We start from the raw sequence: 21,477 nt of genomic DNA on the forward strand, positions 1-21,477 counted from the left end.
TCGCAATTAACTCAGCCACTGTATAGACACAAGGTCAGCTAGCGATGGTCAATTACAAAAACTAGCTCAGCATTCAATTAATACAAAACCATTAACAAATTGACAGAAGTATTCCATTGATTGGCCCGCTAATGTACCTGGTGTTAGATCACATCGATTATTAGCGCTGTGACTTTCTCGTGTTTCCCCACCATTTAGCGCAACGATTGAATCAATCCGAAATGGGGACTTCAGACTTGTATCGGGCTGAATGTATGCCAGTGGAATACTCTATTTTTAGTGGTAATTTTTATGAATGTATAATTTCACATTTGGCCAATTTTGACTTTGCTTGTCTTTAATTCACGATGTTGAGTTTTCTTACATATTGTTCACTTATTTTGAGCACAAAAAACGTAAAAATTTATCTTCCTCAAAAATTTCAACTTTACAGACTTGGTAACGCAATTCAAGCTTGCTGTTTGTGCATTTATTTGTTGTAATTTGTATGCCTGCTCAGCCTGCATGTCCGATTTTTGTCCATCTGTTTCGATCTTCTTATTGTGCAATGGAAATACATTGTTAGCAAAAAAACAATATGTTCAATAGACTGCATACATCATGCCTACATACTTTTGCACTTTATTCCAAAGTATAAAATTGCTAACATAAAATAAAATAAAATAAGATAAAAATACCCTCATCGTTTTTTTATACATGCATATTTTATATAAAAAGATGCTGCATTTCACGTTTCATCTCAAAAGTCAGCAAATATGAATGTCTGGTTGATGTGCTCTCATTTCATAATTTGCACGAATTTGATCATGGGACTTCAGTTTCCTGATCTTATTTTTAACAAAAGCATGATACCGATTTCAAACTTGCTTTTTCTTGGTATCTTCCAGCAGATTTAATCACATTGAAACCCCTTTCCACTAGAAGGCACGGGGAAGGAAACTCTGCAATTTACATTGAAAAGACATTGAAAGGAGTGTTGCCAAAGCTTTCCATCCCTATGGCACTACATAATGACAATGCAAAAAGGAGCCCAATTATCACTCAACTATCGATTCTTTTATTTGTTGTGTCATAACTCATCACCTAAAGTGCAGTGGGAAATGGCAAATGGAGCCCAAATGTGGGTGTCAAAGAATGGCAACACCACTGAAATCCCCCAAAGGGGATAGAGAGGAAGATGAAGTTCCTCATACAATGTATTCACAACAGGTTTTTGATTTCCTTGTTCATCTTGTCGAGGAATTGAAGCCATCACCTGCCGTCCTACAGACATTTTTACTAAATGACAATGTGGTCTTCTCTTTTTTTGCTTCAATTATTCAGTAGAATGGCAGCTGAAAGGTTCTTTCATTGATGCATTTTACCATGTTTGTACCATCCACAACATGCTCATCTATCAGGGCACAGTTCTTTAACCCCAATACAGTTGTACATTCATTGAATGACCTTTGAAAATTGGGGTACACAAACTCATTCTCCACAACTTGAGGTCAAATTTTGCTCTATGACTGTTTAATTGAGGTTATTGAACTATGCCATTGAAATGAGGCCATTGTGGTCCATAGTAACATTTAGGGAAATATTGGATGCACAGGATCATGTTTCAATAATTTCAATTTCATGCACCAGATGAAAATTAACTCTGATACAAGTGTTTGTATTTTCTTGCTGCATTATCTATTAATTTCAAGTTACGTATAACCCCTTCTTCAAACCACAAGTTTTAATTTTGACAGTTAAAGAAATACCAATCATCTAAATGGGATTTTATTTTTTTTTTACAAGCAAGGGTTTTGTATTGATAGACTAGTGCACATTCTGTAGTGCAGTTAATATTTTACTCATAAAATGTAGACCCTATTCAGTAGTTACGCTCAGATGCAACATCTCCTTAAAATGTAATTTACAAATCCACTCACCTGAAAATGCATCCATAAAGCCATGGAGATCAGTGTAAACAGTGCCATTTAGCCATGACAACAAATATGCAAAAAGAAAACAAAAGAAAACAATGGATCTGTTAATGTGATTAAATTGAAGTATAGATTGATTGGAACCTGGTTACAAGGTTCTTCCTTATTTATAATTAAAAATGTACAGAGTAATTATTCAGGTAAAGCAGTGTCTGGCAATGTAGAAAATTTGTGAGGAAAAAAACTCAATTCAAACAAGAATATGCATCCAAATCAAATGGTTTTAACTTTTCTGGTATAAATCATAAAACATTGAATGGATAATGAATATCTGTAACCAGAGTATTCTACTGTAACCAGAGTATTCTACTGTAATCAGAGTATTCTACTGTAACCAGAGTATTCTACTGTAACCAGAGTATTCTACTGTAACCAGAGTATTCTACTGTAACCAGAGTATTCTACTGTAACCAGAGTATTCTACTGTAACCAGAGTATTCTACTGTAACCAGAGTATTCTACTGTAACCAGAGCTGGAAAATGTGTTTATTTCCCAGGAAGATAATCCAATTTTCACTCAAAGATAATTTTCCATAATAATGCAATTTTTACATGGAGAAGCATAATTTTCCTCCAAATCTCATGTTTTCCCTCCAAAATTTATCACAAAATTTCTCTGGAATGAGCTTTGTGAATTCCACATTAATTTTTCCAAACCTGACTGTATGTTGTAACCTTTGCTTGCATCCCAATTTCCTCCTAACAGGTCTTGTGCTTTTAAACTTTCATTTAATAGTCCAATACTAAGGAATCCTACATGGTAGCTCTCAGCTTTCAGATGGCTCAACTCTTCCAATGAAATGTGATGTTTTATTAGATTACGATCAGATGCAGAATGGCATTTACAGGGCAAGCAGCTAGGCAATGCAAAAGAGGTTTACTTTTGATGTTGCCAACATCACTTAACTTTTCCTTCCCAAGGTATATGGTAGGTAAGTCCAACAATATTTCAAGAACACCCTATTTGTACCTTCCAGGTATGAACTATGAGGTACTCCACTATCTGTGCTCCACACATCTCAAAATGGTTCACAGCATCACACAATAAGTGATATGATTTTATTCATATCACTTTTTTCTGTAAAATTATGAAATCCACTTGGTCACAGTGGCATAGCCAGGGGGCAGAGGTGGGCAGCTTCCACCCATCAGAAGTTTTGCCCCCCCCCCCCCTTGGGATGCTGGCTGCCCTGATCATGCTGATATTTTATGCCTTTTTTGCCACCCTTAAAAGTTGTCTTGCCCCCCCCTTTGCCCACCCTCTCAAAAAGTGCTGGCTACACCACTGTCCCTGTCCCTACATTAATGAAAAAGCACCTAAAATTAATGTGCTCTTTCAAGGTAAATATTATTACAATGTATGACAAAAGTGTTGGCTAAATTATTCACAAAACCAACAAACTATAAAATGAACAATATTTCAAAAACACCAAAAGCGACAAATTCCCACAAATTCAACTTACAGCAAATGTGGATGAATGATATTGGCCAGGAAGTTCAGCGTTTGCAAATTGCATTTGGTTTAGTATCAAATTATCCATCCATTCCAAATTGGGAGCCAGACAGAGGCATCAACACAAAAGGCCTGCTAAAATTGTTTCAAAAATACACTTCCCTGCCACAAGATACAATTAAAAAGCCAAGCTGCCTAAGAGTAGCTCTCCAAATTAAATTTGAAAAGGAACTTGCATTTGTAAAAACAGGTCGCAGACAACTCAATGGCAAACATAGGAATTCATTTCCGAAGAAATGCTGCAGGCAAACTATTATTGAAACCCTCAGTTTTAAATCTATAAGAGAATTTAGATCAAAACATCAAAGGAGTAAGAGTGATATATGAACATGTATATTCAGTTTTAGAAAGATGATTTCAATAAAAATAAAACATGTCAGAACAATGTATTTATAAATGACACATTTAAATTTTGTATTTGATTTACCTACCCAATCTTGATAAAATTGCTTTTTAGTTGTTGGTGGTTTAAAATAGTGCACATTTTTCCCAAATCAACATTAAAACATTAAACATATTGGCATAATATATCGGAGAGTTTATGAATACACAGGTCTGCAACTTGACTGAATTAAAGGAATTCTGTACTAAAGAACAATTCTGCCAAACAATTTTCACTTAATCCTAACCCAACCCTAAACCTAATCCAGAACCAAACCTTAATCTTTGTACAGGCTAATGTTGTAGCTTATTCTAAACCCACAATACATGCTACCAAACATTAGCACCAATCCAGCTTGAAATGTATGTGGGGGGAGGGACAATTGGCCTGAATTGTCAAAAAGTGGCTGAACATGAACAAAAATTGGAACATTTTGCCAAAAGCTGGGGGGGGGAGGAGACACATTACCCGGGATTTATGCTCATGCTGCCAAATGACAACTGTTACCCCAAGAGAATAGTGTTAGGCTTATTTTTTAAGCTGAAGTTTTTGGGTAAGGATTAGGATTAGGATTAGGATTAAGAAACCATGGTTGGTATTTTGGTTGCGAGTGGCAGCCAATGTTACAAATGTCGTTCCTGATAAGCTTAAAAGTCTTGGTTAAATCTGATGACGTACATATCTAGATGCCATCATTGATGAGCACAGCAGACAATTGTTTAATTACAAACCGATGAGTATCAAGTCAAGCATATAACCAACTATCTGATTATCTCTTCAAACACAAGCCAAGGCTTGCCTGCAAATGTCTGCATTACAAGGCCACAATAATGCCTCAAACCACATCACAACCGTTTTGCTATTTCCAGAGTGCTAGGAAAACACTTACGAAGATAGCAAAACCTCCATAGGCCTGGCGTAATCATGGCAATGCATTTACATGTCAAATATGTGTCTATCTCCCAGCCATTTATCCAATTCAATTGCCATGGTGTTGCTAATTTCCCATTAGAAAATGGATTGGAACTTGTTTGTGCCGTCGGAGAGTGTCTTAATGACCCGGTACTCCTCGCTCAACTCAGCCGTCATCTTTGATGTTCTTTTTGCAATTATTATGAAAGCAATGTTCATTTCCATTCTAAATGTCAAAGTGCAACAAACCATCGTCGTAAATGTAGCTACACATACATGTATTTAAAACAAATAATAATTCAAACTATTATAATAGGAATGGTATTTTGCATGTGTCTGTCTGGATTGTTTCAATGATGGAACACTAGTTACATAGAATGGTACATTCAACATTTCAAGTAAGATTTTTTTTTCTAGACAGTACTTCCAACTGAAAATTTGACAAACTCAGAAATGATATTTTTACAACATAATTTATGAGCAAGTAAAACATTTTATACAAATTTTCTTTCTTTTTTAAGGGGGTACTACACCCCTCGATAAATTTGTGTCTATTTTTGCATTTTTCTCAAAAACTAATAACACAGTGGTAACAAAAGTTATGCATATTATAGGGGCAAGGAATCCAATTACTACACTGGAATTTCAGTGACCCAAGACAAGCAGTTTGTTATTTATGATAAAAAAAATAAGGTACCGCTAGGATGTACCTCGTTTCCTATAATATATACTGAACCACTTGTCTTGAGTCACTGAAATTTCAGTGTAGTAATTGATTCCTTGCCCCAATATTGTACATAACTTTTGTTACCAGTGTGTTATTACTTTTTGAGAAAAATGCAAAAATAGTCACAAATTTACCACAGGGGTGTAGTACCCCCTTAAAGGTAATGGTACAATGTAGGCCTACTAGTGGTAGTTGTATGCAAGCCTAAATGACTATATATTGTCTATATTTCAGAGTGGGCAAATTTATAAACTCAAATACTAGTAAGTATTTGCCATTCATAGAACCACATAGCCAATCAGAAAAGCTGTTCGAAAGTGCATTAATATTGTATTTATAATTGCACAGGTGTGCACCCCGCGTACCACGAACAGTGCTTTCGCACGCATTTGCATCGCGTAGGATTGATTCATTTTCTTTGCGGGTTGATGCATTTATATTTGCTTGTATTTTCCAACATTTGTTAAAATTAGCAAAAATCTTCTTTTTTTTCTTGTATGAAATAGGTTTATAAATGCGTATTACTTGTTACTCAAGAAATTGTACAAATTAATGCACTTGTACTGAGATATTGCTGCGTCTAATGCGCTCGCCCCTTCGGGGTTCGTGCTTTAGACGCATCAACATCTCAGTATGTGTGCATTATTTTGTACAATTTCACTCTCAACAAGTAAGATGCATTCATTATTAACCTATAATTAAAGTATTATGCAAGAGTGACCCAGATCATCGCTCATACATCTGGACAAAGGATCATGCATCAAGCATAGAAACCAATCCAGCCACTTGTACCAGTAACAGAAGTGAAGAATTTTGCTGTTTGCCAAACGTTGTCATATTCCAACAACGATGGATGTTATTTATTATTTCATCCAATCATACAATTTGTTTAAAAACTAGTCGGTCCAGGTGGATACACGCTTGGGTCCTGACAGGACCAGGCTCAAGTGAATTGCTCAAGCCAAGTTAATATCTTAATAAGCATGCTGGTCTGTGTTGAGAGCAAAGAAAGAGATTGAAGAAAAAGAGTGAGGAAAAGAAAGATCACTCCCAACAAAAGAGTGAACGTGGAATTATTAATATCATAAATTTGTTTTGTGGATGAAAATGGTTTGTTTTGATTTCCTCTCTCATTCCTCTGCATCCACCAATGTGACCCCAGTCTAGGTCAGTTTCTGTCTAGTAGGAGTCTGAAGATGTTTATGTTGACCTCTACTCTAGTGCAAAACAAGCAAACCCAGCAGACACTAATTGGGCCACTGGGGCTTTATCATAAGAAGCAGTGAAAGCTTCCTCCCAGTTTCCATCCCAATTGCACTGTGTGTGGAAATATAGATGTACAGACCATCCTCTCGTATTCCCAACTTCTTTACTGGAAAAACATGCTTTTGATACTTTGGCACCTTCATTCCAAACTCTGAATGCTTAATAGATTGGCATATGTGACAACATTCAAATACAGTACCATAGTTTTACCCTAAGATGTTGAAACAATCTTGTTGTCCCAATTTTAGGACATAGGGCAGTCATTGCAGAATGGTAGTTTTTGGTGAATAGAGGTTATATTGTGCATAAATAACACAAGAATATATGCATTTTTTTTTGATAAACATTGTTAAGGCATACATTTCACAGAAAAATATCAACACACACTAAAGTCTTCTTTGTTGGAAATCTCGATGAATATCTGTAGGCCTATAACCACTTGAACATGCAAGGTTGTGAAAGTCTGAAATTGAAAGTTTTATTCCACAATTCACCTGAATCATCCACAAAAATCCATTTTATGCAGTTATCTTTATCATAAAAGCCTACATTTCACCCAGTATTACAGGGATTTGTGTTAAGTTTCCTTCAATTTCTTGTTCTAGTTTTAGCCTGCGATATATGCAGAATTTACGTAATGCTGGGTGGATAATATTTTTATACGGTGAAGTAGTACTAGTACCGGTAGCTCCAAAGATGTTTAACCTGATTTTGGAACAAGAGCCATGTTGCTCAGGTATTCATTAAACTAATGTTTACATTGATTCAGGAGCATTGAGGGGATTGTTTCATCATACACTACAAACCTGAACAAGGCTTACAGACATGCTAGAAATAGCAAATAATCTCAGGCTACATTTTGAAGATTGTGAACATTGACTGTTCAATCAACATAACATGCTCCCTGTTACAGCAATAGTTAGCCTGATTTTGTGAGGAAGAAACAGATATATTGACTGCTCAGTGCCAGAAGTGGCCAAGTGCAATAGCTGTCATGTGTAGATGAGTACAATATTTACTGTGTGTAAATTGCCAAATGTTCACAGGGCAGCTATTGCACTTACATTGTACCCACGTCTGTCACTGAGCAGTCGATACTTGTGGTAATGGCAAGGTCCTCCTTCAAAATTGCTTGAAAGACAACTAATACAACTTTACAAGATGAAAATTAGACATGCCTGCCAAGGGTGAAAATAAGAGAGCTTGAACCAGGGGCCACTTTTTTTGCCAAAGTGGCCCCTGGTTCAAGCTCTCTTATTTGGAAGAACCAGGGGCCATTTCCAATTACCAAGGGGCCAATAAAAATAAAGATGTGCTGGATGAGTTAAATAAGCACTATTTGCTTGCAATTAGATATTTTTGGTTCACTATCCAGGGGGCCAGTTTTGTGAGAAAGTGTCCCCTTGTCAACTAAAATCGAGATGGAACCAGGGGCCATTGCAGAGTTTTTTTTTTCTAAACGGATCCCATCTCCCACTTAATTTCACCCCTGATGCCTGTATGTACTGCCATCATAATGTTATTTCAAACATACCGGTAATAATGAACAGTATTTGTGTGCCTCTGAAATCATAAATGAAATTTGCTTCTATAATTTCAGAATCAAAATCATCTTATTTTTATATCCACTCCCTGACTTTCATGAACCTTTGACCCATATTAAACATCTGCAAATATTGGTACAGCCAGGCCCGTACGCAGGATTTTTTTTTGTTGTGTGTTGATTTTGAAAAAGTGGACTTTTTTTTCCAAGGGGCGATTTTGTGAAAAGTGGACTTTCTTCCCCAAATTTGGACCTTTTGACCAAAAAAGCGTAAAAAACTTGATTTTTTTGCTCGCTACGCTCGCAAAGTCTGCAATTTTGGGACTTTTTGTATACTTTTGCAAATTTGGGGAGGTGCGGTCGCACCCCCCGCACCCCCCCTGCGTACGGGCCTGGGTACAGCAACACATGTGTGTACAAAACAAGAATGGATTTTTGGCACATTTTTGGAATGCATTCAGCATTAATACTGTCCATCAAAGAAAATAAATCGACAGAATGACCTGTTCCTAAACTCTGTCTCTCATAAATCATATCATGCATCACTGAGAATACTCAAGATGCCTACATTGTATGTGTAGGTAGTGTTCATTACTCTAAAGAAGATGATCGCAGTGATACTGATAGTCTAGTAAGTCATGATGTAGTAAGTACTGCTACTGTCAAACACAAATATTATCATTGCATCGGACTATGGCATCTAAATTTTAAAGGTAGCAGCCTCTGAATAATTACAGGTTATCAGTTTATCCAATTCATTTCCTGATCTCCTGATTCTTGGGATTGAGGGAAGGGAGCATTGATTACTGTAGGCCCCCTAAATGTAAAGACTTATCACCCATTTTTCTTGTAAAAATTCTTGTTTAGTGTTTCTCTATTTCTGTCTTTTCTCTTCACATTTACCTGCTATTTTTTTCTTCTCCAAAATAGCCACAGCTCTTTCAAATGAATCAACTACATGTATTATTTGGGTCGATAATGACTGCTGACACAGTGACACTTTGACTTGGGGACTTTTAATGGTGCAGCATGCATGTAAGGGCCAGTGCAATATAGAGGTACTTTGATATTTTGAATGCATTTTTACCACTGGTGCATATAAAATGCATGTGCCAGCAATTAAAACATTTTACGTGTTCTAGACGCATTTTGGTTTTGGTCAACAATTTAAATGTCGGCATAAGCCTACATGAAACATTTTATTTGAAAAAAAAAACCCGAAACACTGCAACATTTTTTAAAATTTATGTTGTCATAATGTGACCGTAAAATGTATTTTTGCAAAATATTTTATGGTATTGGTAGCTCTGTTTTGCAATAAGTTTTTGAAATTATGTTTTGAATGTTATTTAAACATTTTATTTGCTGTCTGCCTGTCTGCAGTGAGTATATTCTAGTATAAAGTAGCATGCATTTCATGTACACCATCAATAAAATGTCAAACTATGTAATACAAAAAAGTACATGTTATTAGTCCTTAGTGAATGATTTGAAATAATACATAAAAACACCTAAGAATATGTAACAAGAAAATTGGTAAGAATTCTAATGGTTAGAATCTAGCCAAGCACAAAAAAGGGCTGAGGTCACTTTTTGTCAGCTGAACTAGGAGACTACAAAAAAAATCAAAACATGGGGCAAAAAAATCTTAATTGTTCTTTGCATGAAAACAATGTAACATTCATGGTAGGTTGCATTGTCCTTGCTCCGTAGCTTTAGGCCCAAGGATCCTGAGCATTGTTTTCAATTTCAGCGCTTGACCCCGCCATTCATTCAAACCAGTCCATGTGGTATGGTACCTTATTCTAATTTGAAGTCAATGGTATACAGAGGAACAGACCTTTTGTTTGCTAGTTTCTGTGTTCTTGCATATTTTTGTATAATAATATTCCACACTCACTATGGACCACAATGGCCTCATTTCAGTGGCATAGTTCTATATAAACCTCAATTAAACACTCATAGTGCAAAATTTGACCTCAAGTTGCAGAGTATAAGTGTTTGTACCCAAATTTGCAAAGGTCATTCAATATACAAATGTATTGGGGTTAAAGAACTGTGCCCTGATAGATGAGCATGTTGTGGATCTTAGTGACTTGCATGAAGTGTATAATGAAAATTACAGTACTTATATAAAATGCTAATTGTCTTTGGCACAGACTGATTTATTTTAAAATTTATGAAGGGGAAAAAAGAGTGAATTTCCTCCATATTTAGGCCTATTTAAAGTGCTTTAGTGATGTGTTTTTGGAGAGATTTTCTTGATTACTTAGCCTGGGTACTTTTTAGCAATTGTACAGGCCTATTTAGTGCATACAAATAAAATTTACTTTTTCGCCCGGCTTTTTCGATACTACTGCATGTAATTCAGGACATAAACATAACTTCTTTTGCTATCTGAATAACTGAGTGATCTATATTATTTCACTGATTTTCAACCTGAGAACAGTACGACAGCAACTTCGTGACCTCTTTTGTTCGACAGAAAATTTATACGGGTTGGTGAACACGGGTTACGTAACACAATGTTGAAATTTTAGCCATCAAACGCTTTTTATCAAAATAGCTCCAGAAATGGAAGACACATGTCGTATATTGCTCCATTCATGTACCCTGACCACAGATAAGACATCAAACATTTGTGTAAAGCAACAAATAACGTGTAAAAGTTGAATTAAATGAAAAAAAAAGAAGCTTGAACATGTCCAAAGTAGCTCGGAAAATGAGAAAAATTGCATGTCACGCACACAAAAATGTTCATATCATCAAGCAAGAAAAAGCGCCAGAATTAAAAATGGGTGTCATGTTATAGAATAACTTAAGTTAGCTTGCCTGAAAATTTCGTGAATTTTGGTTGGGGTATATTGTCAGTCGTATATTGAACATGTTGAAATGTTTATCTTTGTGCGTGACTACTGTCACGCCATATATGTCTGGCCGATGTTTTTCCTGCAAAGAAACTTTCATTGTCAATTGTCCATTGTTGGTTATTTAACTTGAAAATAATACTCCCAACGTTCAAACAATTTTAAAAGTCAGCATAAAGGTTTGTGTTACATTATTTGGACGGTGTTAATTCATTCCAGAAAAAGAATGCACGAGTGAGCCACTGATTGGGAATAACATTGCTATTATTGTCGCCGCATTAATCATATCTCTGGTATGGCTTAGTGGTAAATACATGTATTTGGAAGTTCGATCTTGGTTCGAACCCCGCAAGCACCTCTCTTTGATTTTAACTCATATTTTTAAATCCTAGTTTTCATATTTTTATTAAAGCCATAATATACGATTTCGGGCAAATTTAAAGTTTTGTTATTCCAAAAATTATAACAATATTTATAATATTAGTAAATAACTGTCAGGAAGGTTTTCACGTTACATTTGAAGCAGAAGTAGCGAGATAAAAATGAAAGAAAACACTTAATATCTTGACCGCTTAACTATGGTGTTCTATGGGGGATTAGTCTTAATAAGACATCAAAGTTATAGTTGCGCTATCTAGACAACGAACTTGGCTGATTCCAATTAGGTGTAATCCGAGGTGTAAGTTGGACATTGTGTAAAAATTACAAATATGCCAAAATATTAGGTTTGAAATTTGTTCTCATGATTTGATATGTAGGCCTATGCATAAAAGCTCATAAAATATGTTGCCGATAGGGGAGGGGAGTAGTCCAATTAAAAAATCGTGAAAATCTGTGTTGCGTTCCTTTATTTGATAGGCCTATATATATTCTTGAACTTTTAAAATTACTTAAGTTTGACATGCTTTATTTGATTATTTCATATTGAAAGCTACTGAACTTAAATGCATTTTTTAAAAGATATGAACTCGAATGTAGGATTAGGCTTAAACATGAACAAGAAATAAATCATGAAAAAAGTGGGTCTTCAAGCTGACATTCATTAGGCCTATATTATTAAAGACAAAAGGGAGAGGAAAAAAAAAGAAAAAAGAACTGAAAAATTCCACATAATCGATAAGATAACATGGGAATCGAACTCTCAACCTTCGCACTGCATACCTTCGCTCTGTCCACTAAGCCATCGCAATTTGTTCGGGCGAAGGGTATTCTTTTGCTATGTTATTTCTCGTTCAACATGTTCAAGGATCTCACTCAACAACAATCTTTTCAAAACTGCTTGTACTTCAGTTAAATGAGATGATACTACCTTCTTTGACGACTACAATATTTTGTTACACAATAGAGTATTTTGCATTTATAAAATATATAACAATAGGCGTTTTTAATTGCTATATTAATCAACATAACATGTATAATAGACAGCGCCCGCTGGGATCCATTTCGTGAAGCATTGTGCCACTTGCAACGTGCGCTTCCGGCACGCCGGACTCAAAGAACGCAACTTTTCAACCTACGACTAGGTTGTTCCACCACTCATTTTAAGCTGAAATTTTAATACAAGCTGTGATTAATTAATGTTTATCACAACAGAAAAGCATTAGACCGGCGTTTCCTCAAAGCTGTAGATATAACCATTTTAGTGATCGTGACATGCATTTTCTCTCATTTTTAGGCTACTTCGCGCACCAAAAGCATTCATTTTTCCACAATAATTCAACTTTTACGTTATTCTTTGCCTTATATACTCATGTTTCAGATCTTATCTATGGGCTCAATATGGAAATGAAGGGAGAAAGCGACTCGTGTATTCCATTTTTTGATGTTTTCTGAAAACCGTATTTGCCACCTGATTTTCAGTAACAGCAGAGGTCACGCCGGTAAAAATTACCGGAAGTGAGCTAAGTTGCTGTCGTACTGAGAATGTTGCATGTGTACTTCACAAAGTACCACTGTATCACATGCATGAAGGAAAAACAAACCATGACCTGGCATGACCTCAGTATAAAGCCAATAGGCCATAAATCTCTTGAGACCTTGCTGGGGAAAACACTGAAGACAGGTATGGTACAGACCAGATTTGTTCCAATATGTCTATCAAGTTCAGTAGGCCCAGGTATGCAAGCAGAATTTATTGTTTAAGGGGTACTACACCCCTCGATAAATTTGTGTCTATTTTTGCATTTTTCTCAAAAACTAATATAACAGTGGTAACAAAAGTTATGTATATTATAGGGGCAAGGAATCCAATTACTACACTGGAATTTTAGTGACCCAAGACAAGCGGTTTGTTATTTATGATCAGAAATAAGGTACCGCTAGGATGTACCTCGTTTCCTATCATATATACTGAACCGCTTGTCTTGAGTCACTGAAATTTCAGTGTAGTAATTGGATATCTTGCCTCAATAATATACATAACTTTTGTTACCAGTGTATAATTATTTTTTGAGAAAAATGCAAAAATAGTCACAAATTTACCATATAGGTGTAGTACCCCCTTAAGGCCCCTAACAGTCAATTTTGAAGTTCCCCGTCACATCATTTCTGAAAACAAGTGAGGTAACTTTTTCATTATTCATTATTTGTCTGCCTTTCATTATATGACCAACACGCTGACACGCATGTAAAATGTGTTGTTATTTGCCGCTCACTCACTTGAAGATGGATGTTTAGCCCAAATGAGATTCAAAAGTATATTGCAAAGAGTCTGCAAGGTTGACAGCAAAATGTATACATGTTTTGATTTTGATTTTTCCACAAAAAATAAAGGGATATTCATAATTATTTTTGCAAATATAACCAGTTTTCATTGGTATTTTTTGGAAAATCACAATAATGAATTCAAGTGAGGTCAGAAAATGAAGTGAGGGGGGTGACGGGAAACTCAAAATCGACTTTCCTTGGCCTAAAAAGTGGACAAAAGTCACTTACATGCCCCTAAAAATTGTCCTTTTTTGGACTTTTGAATGCCTTAATATCACCAAACAGCGAACATCTTATAGGGCCTACATTTTTCCACCGCTGTTAGACCATTTTATGGAAAAAATAGCAAATTGTTTATCTAAGTTGTGGATTTGGTTTGGGGTGCACCCTCCCAGTCTTCACGCATGAGCCTATGTAGAATACAGCCTGGCAAAAAAAGCGAAATTGCACTGTTCACACCACAAATCACGAATTTGGGTTGCAATTGCACTTTTGGGACATTTGGGAAAAAATTAATTCAGTATTCGATGTTGAGCCAATTCCTAGGAACATTTATGGTTGATTTTTTTTTTAAAGTCCCACTTCACAATTTATTTACGATTAGGGGGCGCCACATTTAATGCAACAGTGATTCTGCACCTTCCTCCAAGTGATAACCGTTAAAATTTCTACAAGCATTGTGCACATTCCGGCACAAATTTTGAAGAATCAAGGCATAATTTTTTTGCAGGGCCCTACATGCAGACTATAGGCATTTTTGGAAAAAGATAAATTCTAGAGAACAAAATTAATTTTGCTTTAAATGCAAAAATATGCGATTTCCCATCAAAAATGTGAAACTATAATATAGTAAAAATACGAACAATATTGCTTTCAAAGAATGACCTGGTAAACCTTCCATTTCATACACACCCAAGGACAGGTTCATGATTTGAACAGGATCATTTAAAATAATACATGCAGAAATGTATTCATCATTTTATTTTTGCTGGTGGACATGGTGGATGAACATATTACTTTTCTATTTTTAAAAACAACGACAATCAACAACGAAAATACATTCATGAGCAGCCTGGTATCTTTTATACAAAAATTACACCAGATATTATTATATTTTAGTGAAGAAATTTTATTGATTTAAAATCTTGTTTTAATGATTCTTATTATATCCAACTGCTGGTTATTAATACATTGTAGGCGTACAAACAACCATCATGCTGTATTGATGTTTTTGAAAATCATTACAGCAAAGCTGAACTAGATATTGACTTTTGACCGTTTCTTTGAAATACCAATAAATCAGGGTGACTAGACACTAGACTCCACAACATGCTCATCTATCAGGGCACAATTCTTTAACCCCAGGGTTCGATTTACTTTGAAAAACTAGCATAGCAATTTTTTTAGCGAAAATATTATTTAGGACGGTGATGTATAGCAATATTTTAACAACATATATTTGTGAAGCAGGTTGTCAAAATGGGGAGCATTTTGCTCCACGACCAAGTTAAATCGAACCCTGTTTAACCCCCAATACATTTAGTACATTCATTGCATGACCTTTGAAATTTTGAGTACAAAAACTCATACTCTGGAACATGAGGTCAAATTTTGCACTATGATTGTCTAATTGAGGTTATTGAACTATGCCTAGGCCCCGGCAAAAAACGCAATTTTTTGAAGTAAAAAACGAGATCCAAAGTATTGAAAAGCGAGAAAAGCGAGATTTCCCCCGGAAAATGACACAAGAAGCTTTAAAAACGCCCCGAAAATACGAAAATCCGAAAAAAAATTTATTTTTTTAATTCCATAAAAAAGCCCTCTGTTGTTCAGATTCGGTCAATGACAACAGTGAGGATGTGCTTCCTTTACTACCTTGTCGTCAGGCGGCAAAAAAGTGACAAAAATTTGACCTTGAATTATGTTTTATAGTCAAAATATTCCAATAATTCAATAAATATAACGATATTTGGCCTAAACTTGAACTCATTTGCAATGAAATGTCATTTTTATTAAGTAATTCTGCACTCTTTACCGATGTTGAAGTTCATTTCATGGAATTCAACGAACTTTTATGGCATAAAGCAACATTTTTATAGTAAGTATACTGCTTGGAAACTTTCTTTAAAAGCGAGATAATTGGTTAATAGCGAGAATCACGGCGTGAAAAGCGAGATCTCGTTTTTTGCCGGGCCTTAACTATGCCATTGGGATGAGGCCATTGTGGTCCATATACATGTAGTGAGACAACTGATGACACAAAAGTTCACTGAACCATCCCTCCTCCCCATCCATGTTATCGAGTTGGATGAGTTAAAAACCAAATCAGTGTCGATCAGGCACTATCTTTTGCACTGAAATTGATTATACATGTATTACTCAGTGGTTAAGATTAAAGCCTCTGATGATCTCTCTCACATAATGAATTGCTTAAAATTAGGAGCCCCAGTAGAAAAATCGATAAACTCAACAGAAGCATTAAAACACATTCATAATTAGGCTAAGAGCGCTGGAAATAGTCCATCTGCAAATCAATACTACATGTAGACAGGGTTTGAATTCGGCTGTATCGCATAGCAGTTTGCTCCATATTTTGAAGTAACTGCTACCCAATTTTGCATTTCTATAGCACTTTTTATAGTGCTTTGGTATACGGAAGTATCCTGATTATGATGAATTAACCAAAAACTGCTATGCAAAATTTTTAAACGAATTCGAACCCTGCATGTAGAGCACACTATCAAATCCCCTTTCTGCAGTGGCGGATTGAAGGAAAAGGGCCAGGCTGTCAGCAAAATAGCCCGGGGGCCCAATAGTAAGTAGACTATGCCATAGTCGATTTTTGATAAATAAAAATGTTATTAATCATGATGAACGCATTCAGTTGAACTCAAAATTATACTGATATTTATTACATCAAAATACTAGTATTAAATGGTTATGAACAAGTTTATATAATTATATTTGTGACAGTAAAAGTAAAGTATAGGCCCTCACGTGAGGCTTATATTATTGAATGCAACATATCATAATGGCATAATTATAATGACACTTCAATACTGAACAATTCTAATTTTAGAATCTGCCAGTTTATTATCCGAAAAAAGCGACTATGGACTTTCACTTTTAAGCAGAACTTTACCCCTGTTTACCCGGGACTTCGTTCTCTAAAACACACTGTCAGTCGTTCTTGTTTATCAATAAAATCTAACCACAAGACTAAGCATGGTGGTACAATACTGGCGCTAGATGCGTGACGTTCATCCGCCAGCACAAAAGCGCCGCATTCCCTAGATAGTTGTGTACCATGTATATAGTTAATGGTACCAGTACGTGTCGGGAGGATTTAAACAATAACGAGATCTGGGCGACCAATCACAAGCCAGATTCATTTAAAGATGCATTACATCATGACCAATTTTAGTTAGGCCAATTTTGGCCTAACTCTCCATAGAGTCCCGTGTTAAAAATGTTAACTGCAATCCAAAGTCAGTAGTCCACTTGGGAAGCTAACAAACAGAGGGCGTACGGTGACTGAAAAGATCAGTTGTGAAAATCTATCAATTGTGCACACATTAATTAAATCAGAGTTTTAAGCTTAAATGTAATAGCCATAGTATGCACAATTGGCAAGTGGACTACGGAAAAGTCTAAATAGTAAGGAGTTCAGATTCAGTGGCGTGCCTGGCCTTTTGGTGGGGGGTGTTAAGAAAAAATTACCCAGTGAGCATTATTTCAGCCAAATCTTTCTGAGATACCTGCGCTTGCAGTGCATGGAAATTTTTGTTTCATACAATTTGAAGTAAAAGTTGATACACATATATTGGGTTTATTTGGTGTGAAGCGTAGAAAAATTGTAATGTCACACTATTCTATGTACCATACCCAAATCAAGGTGTTTACCAAATGTGGTGCATATTTATACAGTACGCCTAAAGAGAACAAGGAAAAAGCTACAGTACTTCTTTTTCTTTTCTTTGCGTTGCCGGGAGAGAGAGCAGCAGGCCACAAGGGGGCCCATAGTCCAAAATAGGAAGAGGGACCCTTGTCAGGCTGACTTCCTGACATCTTAAATCTGCCACTGCCTTTCTGATGAAATGTGCAAACGAGTTTTGTGGAAGAAGAACATCTAGGCGAAAATGCAGTCTACGTTGTAATTATTGTAATGGGCGGAAATTTTGTAGTCATTTCAAAAGCTGACATGTAGTAATTCTAGTATAACACTTACAGTCTAGATCCAAATTTAAGACAATATGATAAATATTTTTTTCATTCTTTACCTTGAAAAGAATAAATCAACCCTTTCTAATGTTCATTGTTCAATCTTGCTCAAGATACATGTCGCTGCAATTTTTGGAATAAATTGGATAATATGGAATTTAAACCTTTCAGATCTTGCCTAACGTTGACCGTATTCGAAAACCTGATTGGTTAATTCTCAAAAGCTGTGTTTGCATCGTAAGTGTGTTGTCTTTGGATAGTACAATGCATGTATGCTCGACGCACATATCTGTGCATGCCGTACCCAAGTTGGCTCTCATGTTCGAGAATTAGGTATTTTGCATAGACGGTATGCAGGGTTCACAGTTTGCTCTCAAATAACCGGGTCCACTTTTTTATGCTGAACCCATTCAGATCCCATTTAGTTGAAATTTGTGGACCCGTCCCAAGCTGATTTTTGTGGGTCCAAATTGCACTTATGCATCCGATGTACGGAAGGCGGAACACCCGGAAGTGCCATCTTCACTTACTCAGTACTGGCGCGCATGAAGTATGTCGAAAATAGGCAACCAATACCTATCCAAGTCGAGCAATTATTGGATAAAAGACGACTTACATGATCGGCTACTATTCTCAATAAAACTACAATTACTACCAAATAATATTGCACTACTTTAATCATCTAAATTATTTGTTATTTTGCTATATTTGCTCAGTTGAAAATACATCTACCGCAAAAATGTGTTTTCGTAATTGTCACCAGGAAATGTACCACCGACTCAGCTCAGTCGGCTCACAGCATATTTTTTAACAACTTTTCATTCATAAATTACATACAATTACTAAAATCGCTGCTACATGATACACAGTGTGGGCTCACCCATTGCTATATCATGCACAGATGTTTGATTAGTGATACAAGGGGAACTGTAGAAGAGGTGGACTTTTCTTTGGATCGTGCAAATATTACGTTACAATAATGTCGCCAATGCTATTTACCATGTTTACAATATTTCTTGGATGGGATTTTTCCGGGTCCAAGCACAGCCTGCTGGACCCATTCAGGTTATGTAATCTTACTTTTTCCGGGTCCAGTGAGTACAAAAGTGCCCTGGACGCGAAAACGCGAAAAACTGTGAACCCTGACGGTATGTGTCATTTCTGTGTATTTCTTTTCGAATACCCTACCACTGTAGATTTTCAATGGGGGTCTTTTATGAACGACCCATACACATACACTGTGAATGTAAAAAATGGTAGGGTATTCTAAAAGATAGCCATTTCTGTCTTTCAATTGTTGATGAGTAGGCCAACTTGCCGTCAAGATAACTTTTTGTATCCACTAGCCTCTTTCAGGACTGGGTCAACTATTTGGCTTCCTCAAGAGAGTGATGTCATTGTCAGTGCATGCTCCAGTGCATGTAGCATTATAATTTATATCGCATGAGTCAACTCAAAACACTGGGGTGTTTACATGCACGATCAAAGGCAGTACGGTACTTATATCTGTACATGTGCGAAGTAACTCTGACAAAGTACTGACATCACTCACTCGAGGAAGCCAAAGTCTGGATATATTGGTCCTATTTCCAGGACCATCTGATCTCACCTCTGTACATTTTGAAGTTTGGAAAATGAAAAATGAAGTCATCTCTCAACATCATGGTTGTTCTAGATGATTCCTCACCCAAGCAACATATTTCTGAAGTACCGTATTAAGCTTCTACAGAGAAAATGTTTTATCTATACTTTGCATCAAGTTTCAAAACATTAACGGCAATACAAAGTTTTGAATGTTATAGCAAGGCAAGGAACAAATTAAACTGGGTTCACCAAATTAGAATCTGGGTTAGGAAACCTAAGATGTGGGCAAACGAAAAGCTGTTTACAATTTACAATTTGATCACAATATATTTGCTCGAGAAGTCTAGTCAAGAATTTGCTCACCGATAGCTTCACATTCTAGGCTAGAGACCACTGTGCATAAGTGCATTCAAAATCTCTAGAGTCAGATTCGCTGAAGCATGACACTGTGTAAAAGCAATGGAAGTTCAGAAGTAAACACAGCCGATCACGACAGGCGATCGCATCAAAAATGTTGCTAAAATTACACTTCAGCAAACTTTTAGACTGTCCAAAATAGGCAAATCTTGCTCAAAAAATTACTCATCGAAATATCTTTCATCCAAATTTCAATATTAACAAATAAATAACCTGCTCTGTTGCAAAAACTTGCACCGTTGTCCGACCAAAAAATGATCGCAACGCACTTCAACATAAAATGCGGAACTATCATGCAAATTTGAAGCTAGAATTCTCGAGTAACAAAATATATCTGAAAATATCAAGAATGACTGCTTACCTTTGCTGCACGAAAAGTTCCTGCAGATTCTCCATGTTTATTAGTCCTACTGCCAGGTGGTGATGTTGATTTAGGTCTAGCAATTGCCGGTCTCTTCAGACCATCCAAAATTCTAACCAACAAAATATTTGTAGGTAGTTCTGTAACCTGCCGTATAGGCACATGTTCTCTACATTCCGGACAACGTAGTTCGTTGCGTGCATCAATTATTTGCTGCAGACATCGCATACAAAAGGTATGCTGGCATGGTAGTACACGACTTGTGACGTCAAGTTTCTCAAAACAGACTGAGCACTCGGGTAAAACATCTAAAATTGACGATTGGTCCTCCATTCTCCTTTGACAATGAGCGCAGTGCAGACACTGTTCAAGTAGGCGAACGCCAGTGACTTTCTGCTGGAACTGTGGAATTCAGTACTGGCACTAGACGTAATAAAATCAGAAGAGAAAGTAGTAAGCTTATATTGTACGTCAGTTCAAAACAAAACTTGCCCGGCCATTACAGCCTAGATTAATTTGCGGGTACAGGCATGCTTTTTATTTGACAAATTTGTAATTTTTTTACTAATTTAAATTATTTCCAAGTACAGTGTTCGTCTGCCACATGAGTGAAATCTATGTCCAGGTAACAATTACACCGAGACTGTATATTTATGTTCCAAAAATATCATCAACTTTGACAAAGTTGTAATTCTCACACACCCACTGCCATGTCATGATGTGTAGCCAAATACCAACACAACAGTGCAGTCAACACACCAGTTCGTTTGTGGGTCGCCACACTGCCCATCGCGGCGATAGTTACCAAACTATTTACGTTGTTAAAACTCTCATTCTTGAAACAATAACAGTCAGCGGTAACAGCAAACACAATCAAATACTATTACTGACACCGTTTCTTATGTTGTGATTGTGTTTCGAAGACATAATAACTCGTACTTGCCTACATTTTGACAATGACGACTTCGCCTACTCTCCACTTCTTGGCCATTCTGTACTTCTCTG

The 21,477-nt window shown here is 36.3% G+C and overlaps 1 protein-coding gene across 2 annotated transcripts in view; it reads right to left on the minus strand.

Annotated features, from left to right (window-relative positions):
- Window positions 1–21,477, minus strand: part of LOC140160791 (E3 ubiquitin-protein ligase SH3RF1-like) — a 64,862-nt gene extending 43,385 nt beyond the window's left edge. The window contains exons 1-2 of one of the 2 annotated variants that reach the window (XM_072184094.1): window positions 21,416–21,477; window positions 20,473–20,895 (exon numbers count right to left, since the gene is read on the minus strand). In XM_072184094.1, the coding sequence (XP_072040195.1) occupies window positions 20,473–20,805 (333 nt within the window). In that variant the 5' untranslated portion in view covers window positions 20,806–20,895; window positions 21,416–21,477. Of the gene's footprint in view, window positions 1–20,472; window positions 20,896–21,174 lie in introns of both variants that reach the window. The other variant, XM_072184096.1, reaches the window with a different exon arrangement.

This window comes from Amphiura filiformis, chromosome 9 (assembly GCF_039555335.1).
Source record: "Amphiura filiformis chromosome 9, Afil_fr2py, whole genome shotgun sequence".
Lineage (NCBI taxonomy): Eukaryota > Metazoa > Echinodermata > Ophiuroidea > Amphilepidida > Amphiuridae > Amphiura > Amphiura filiformis.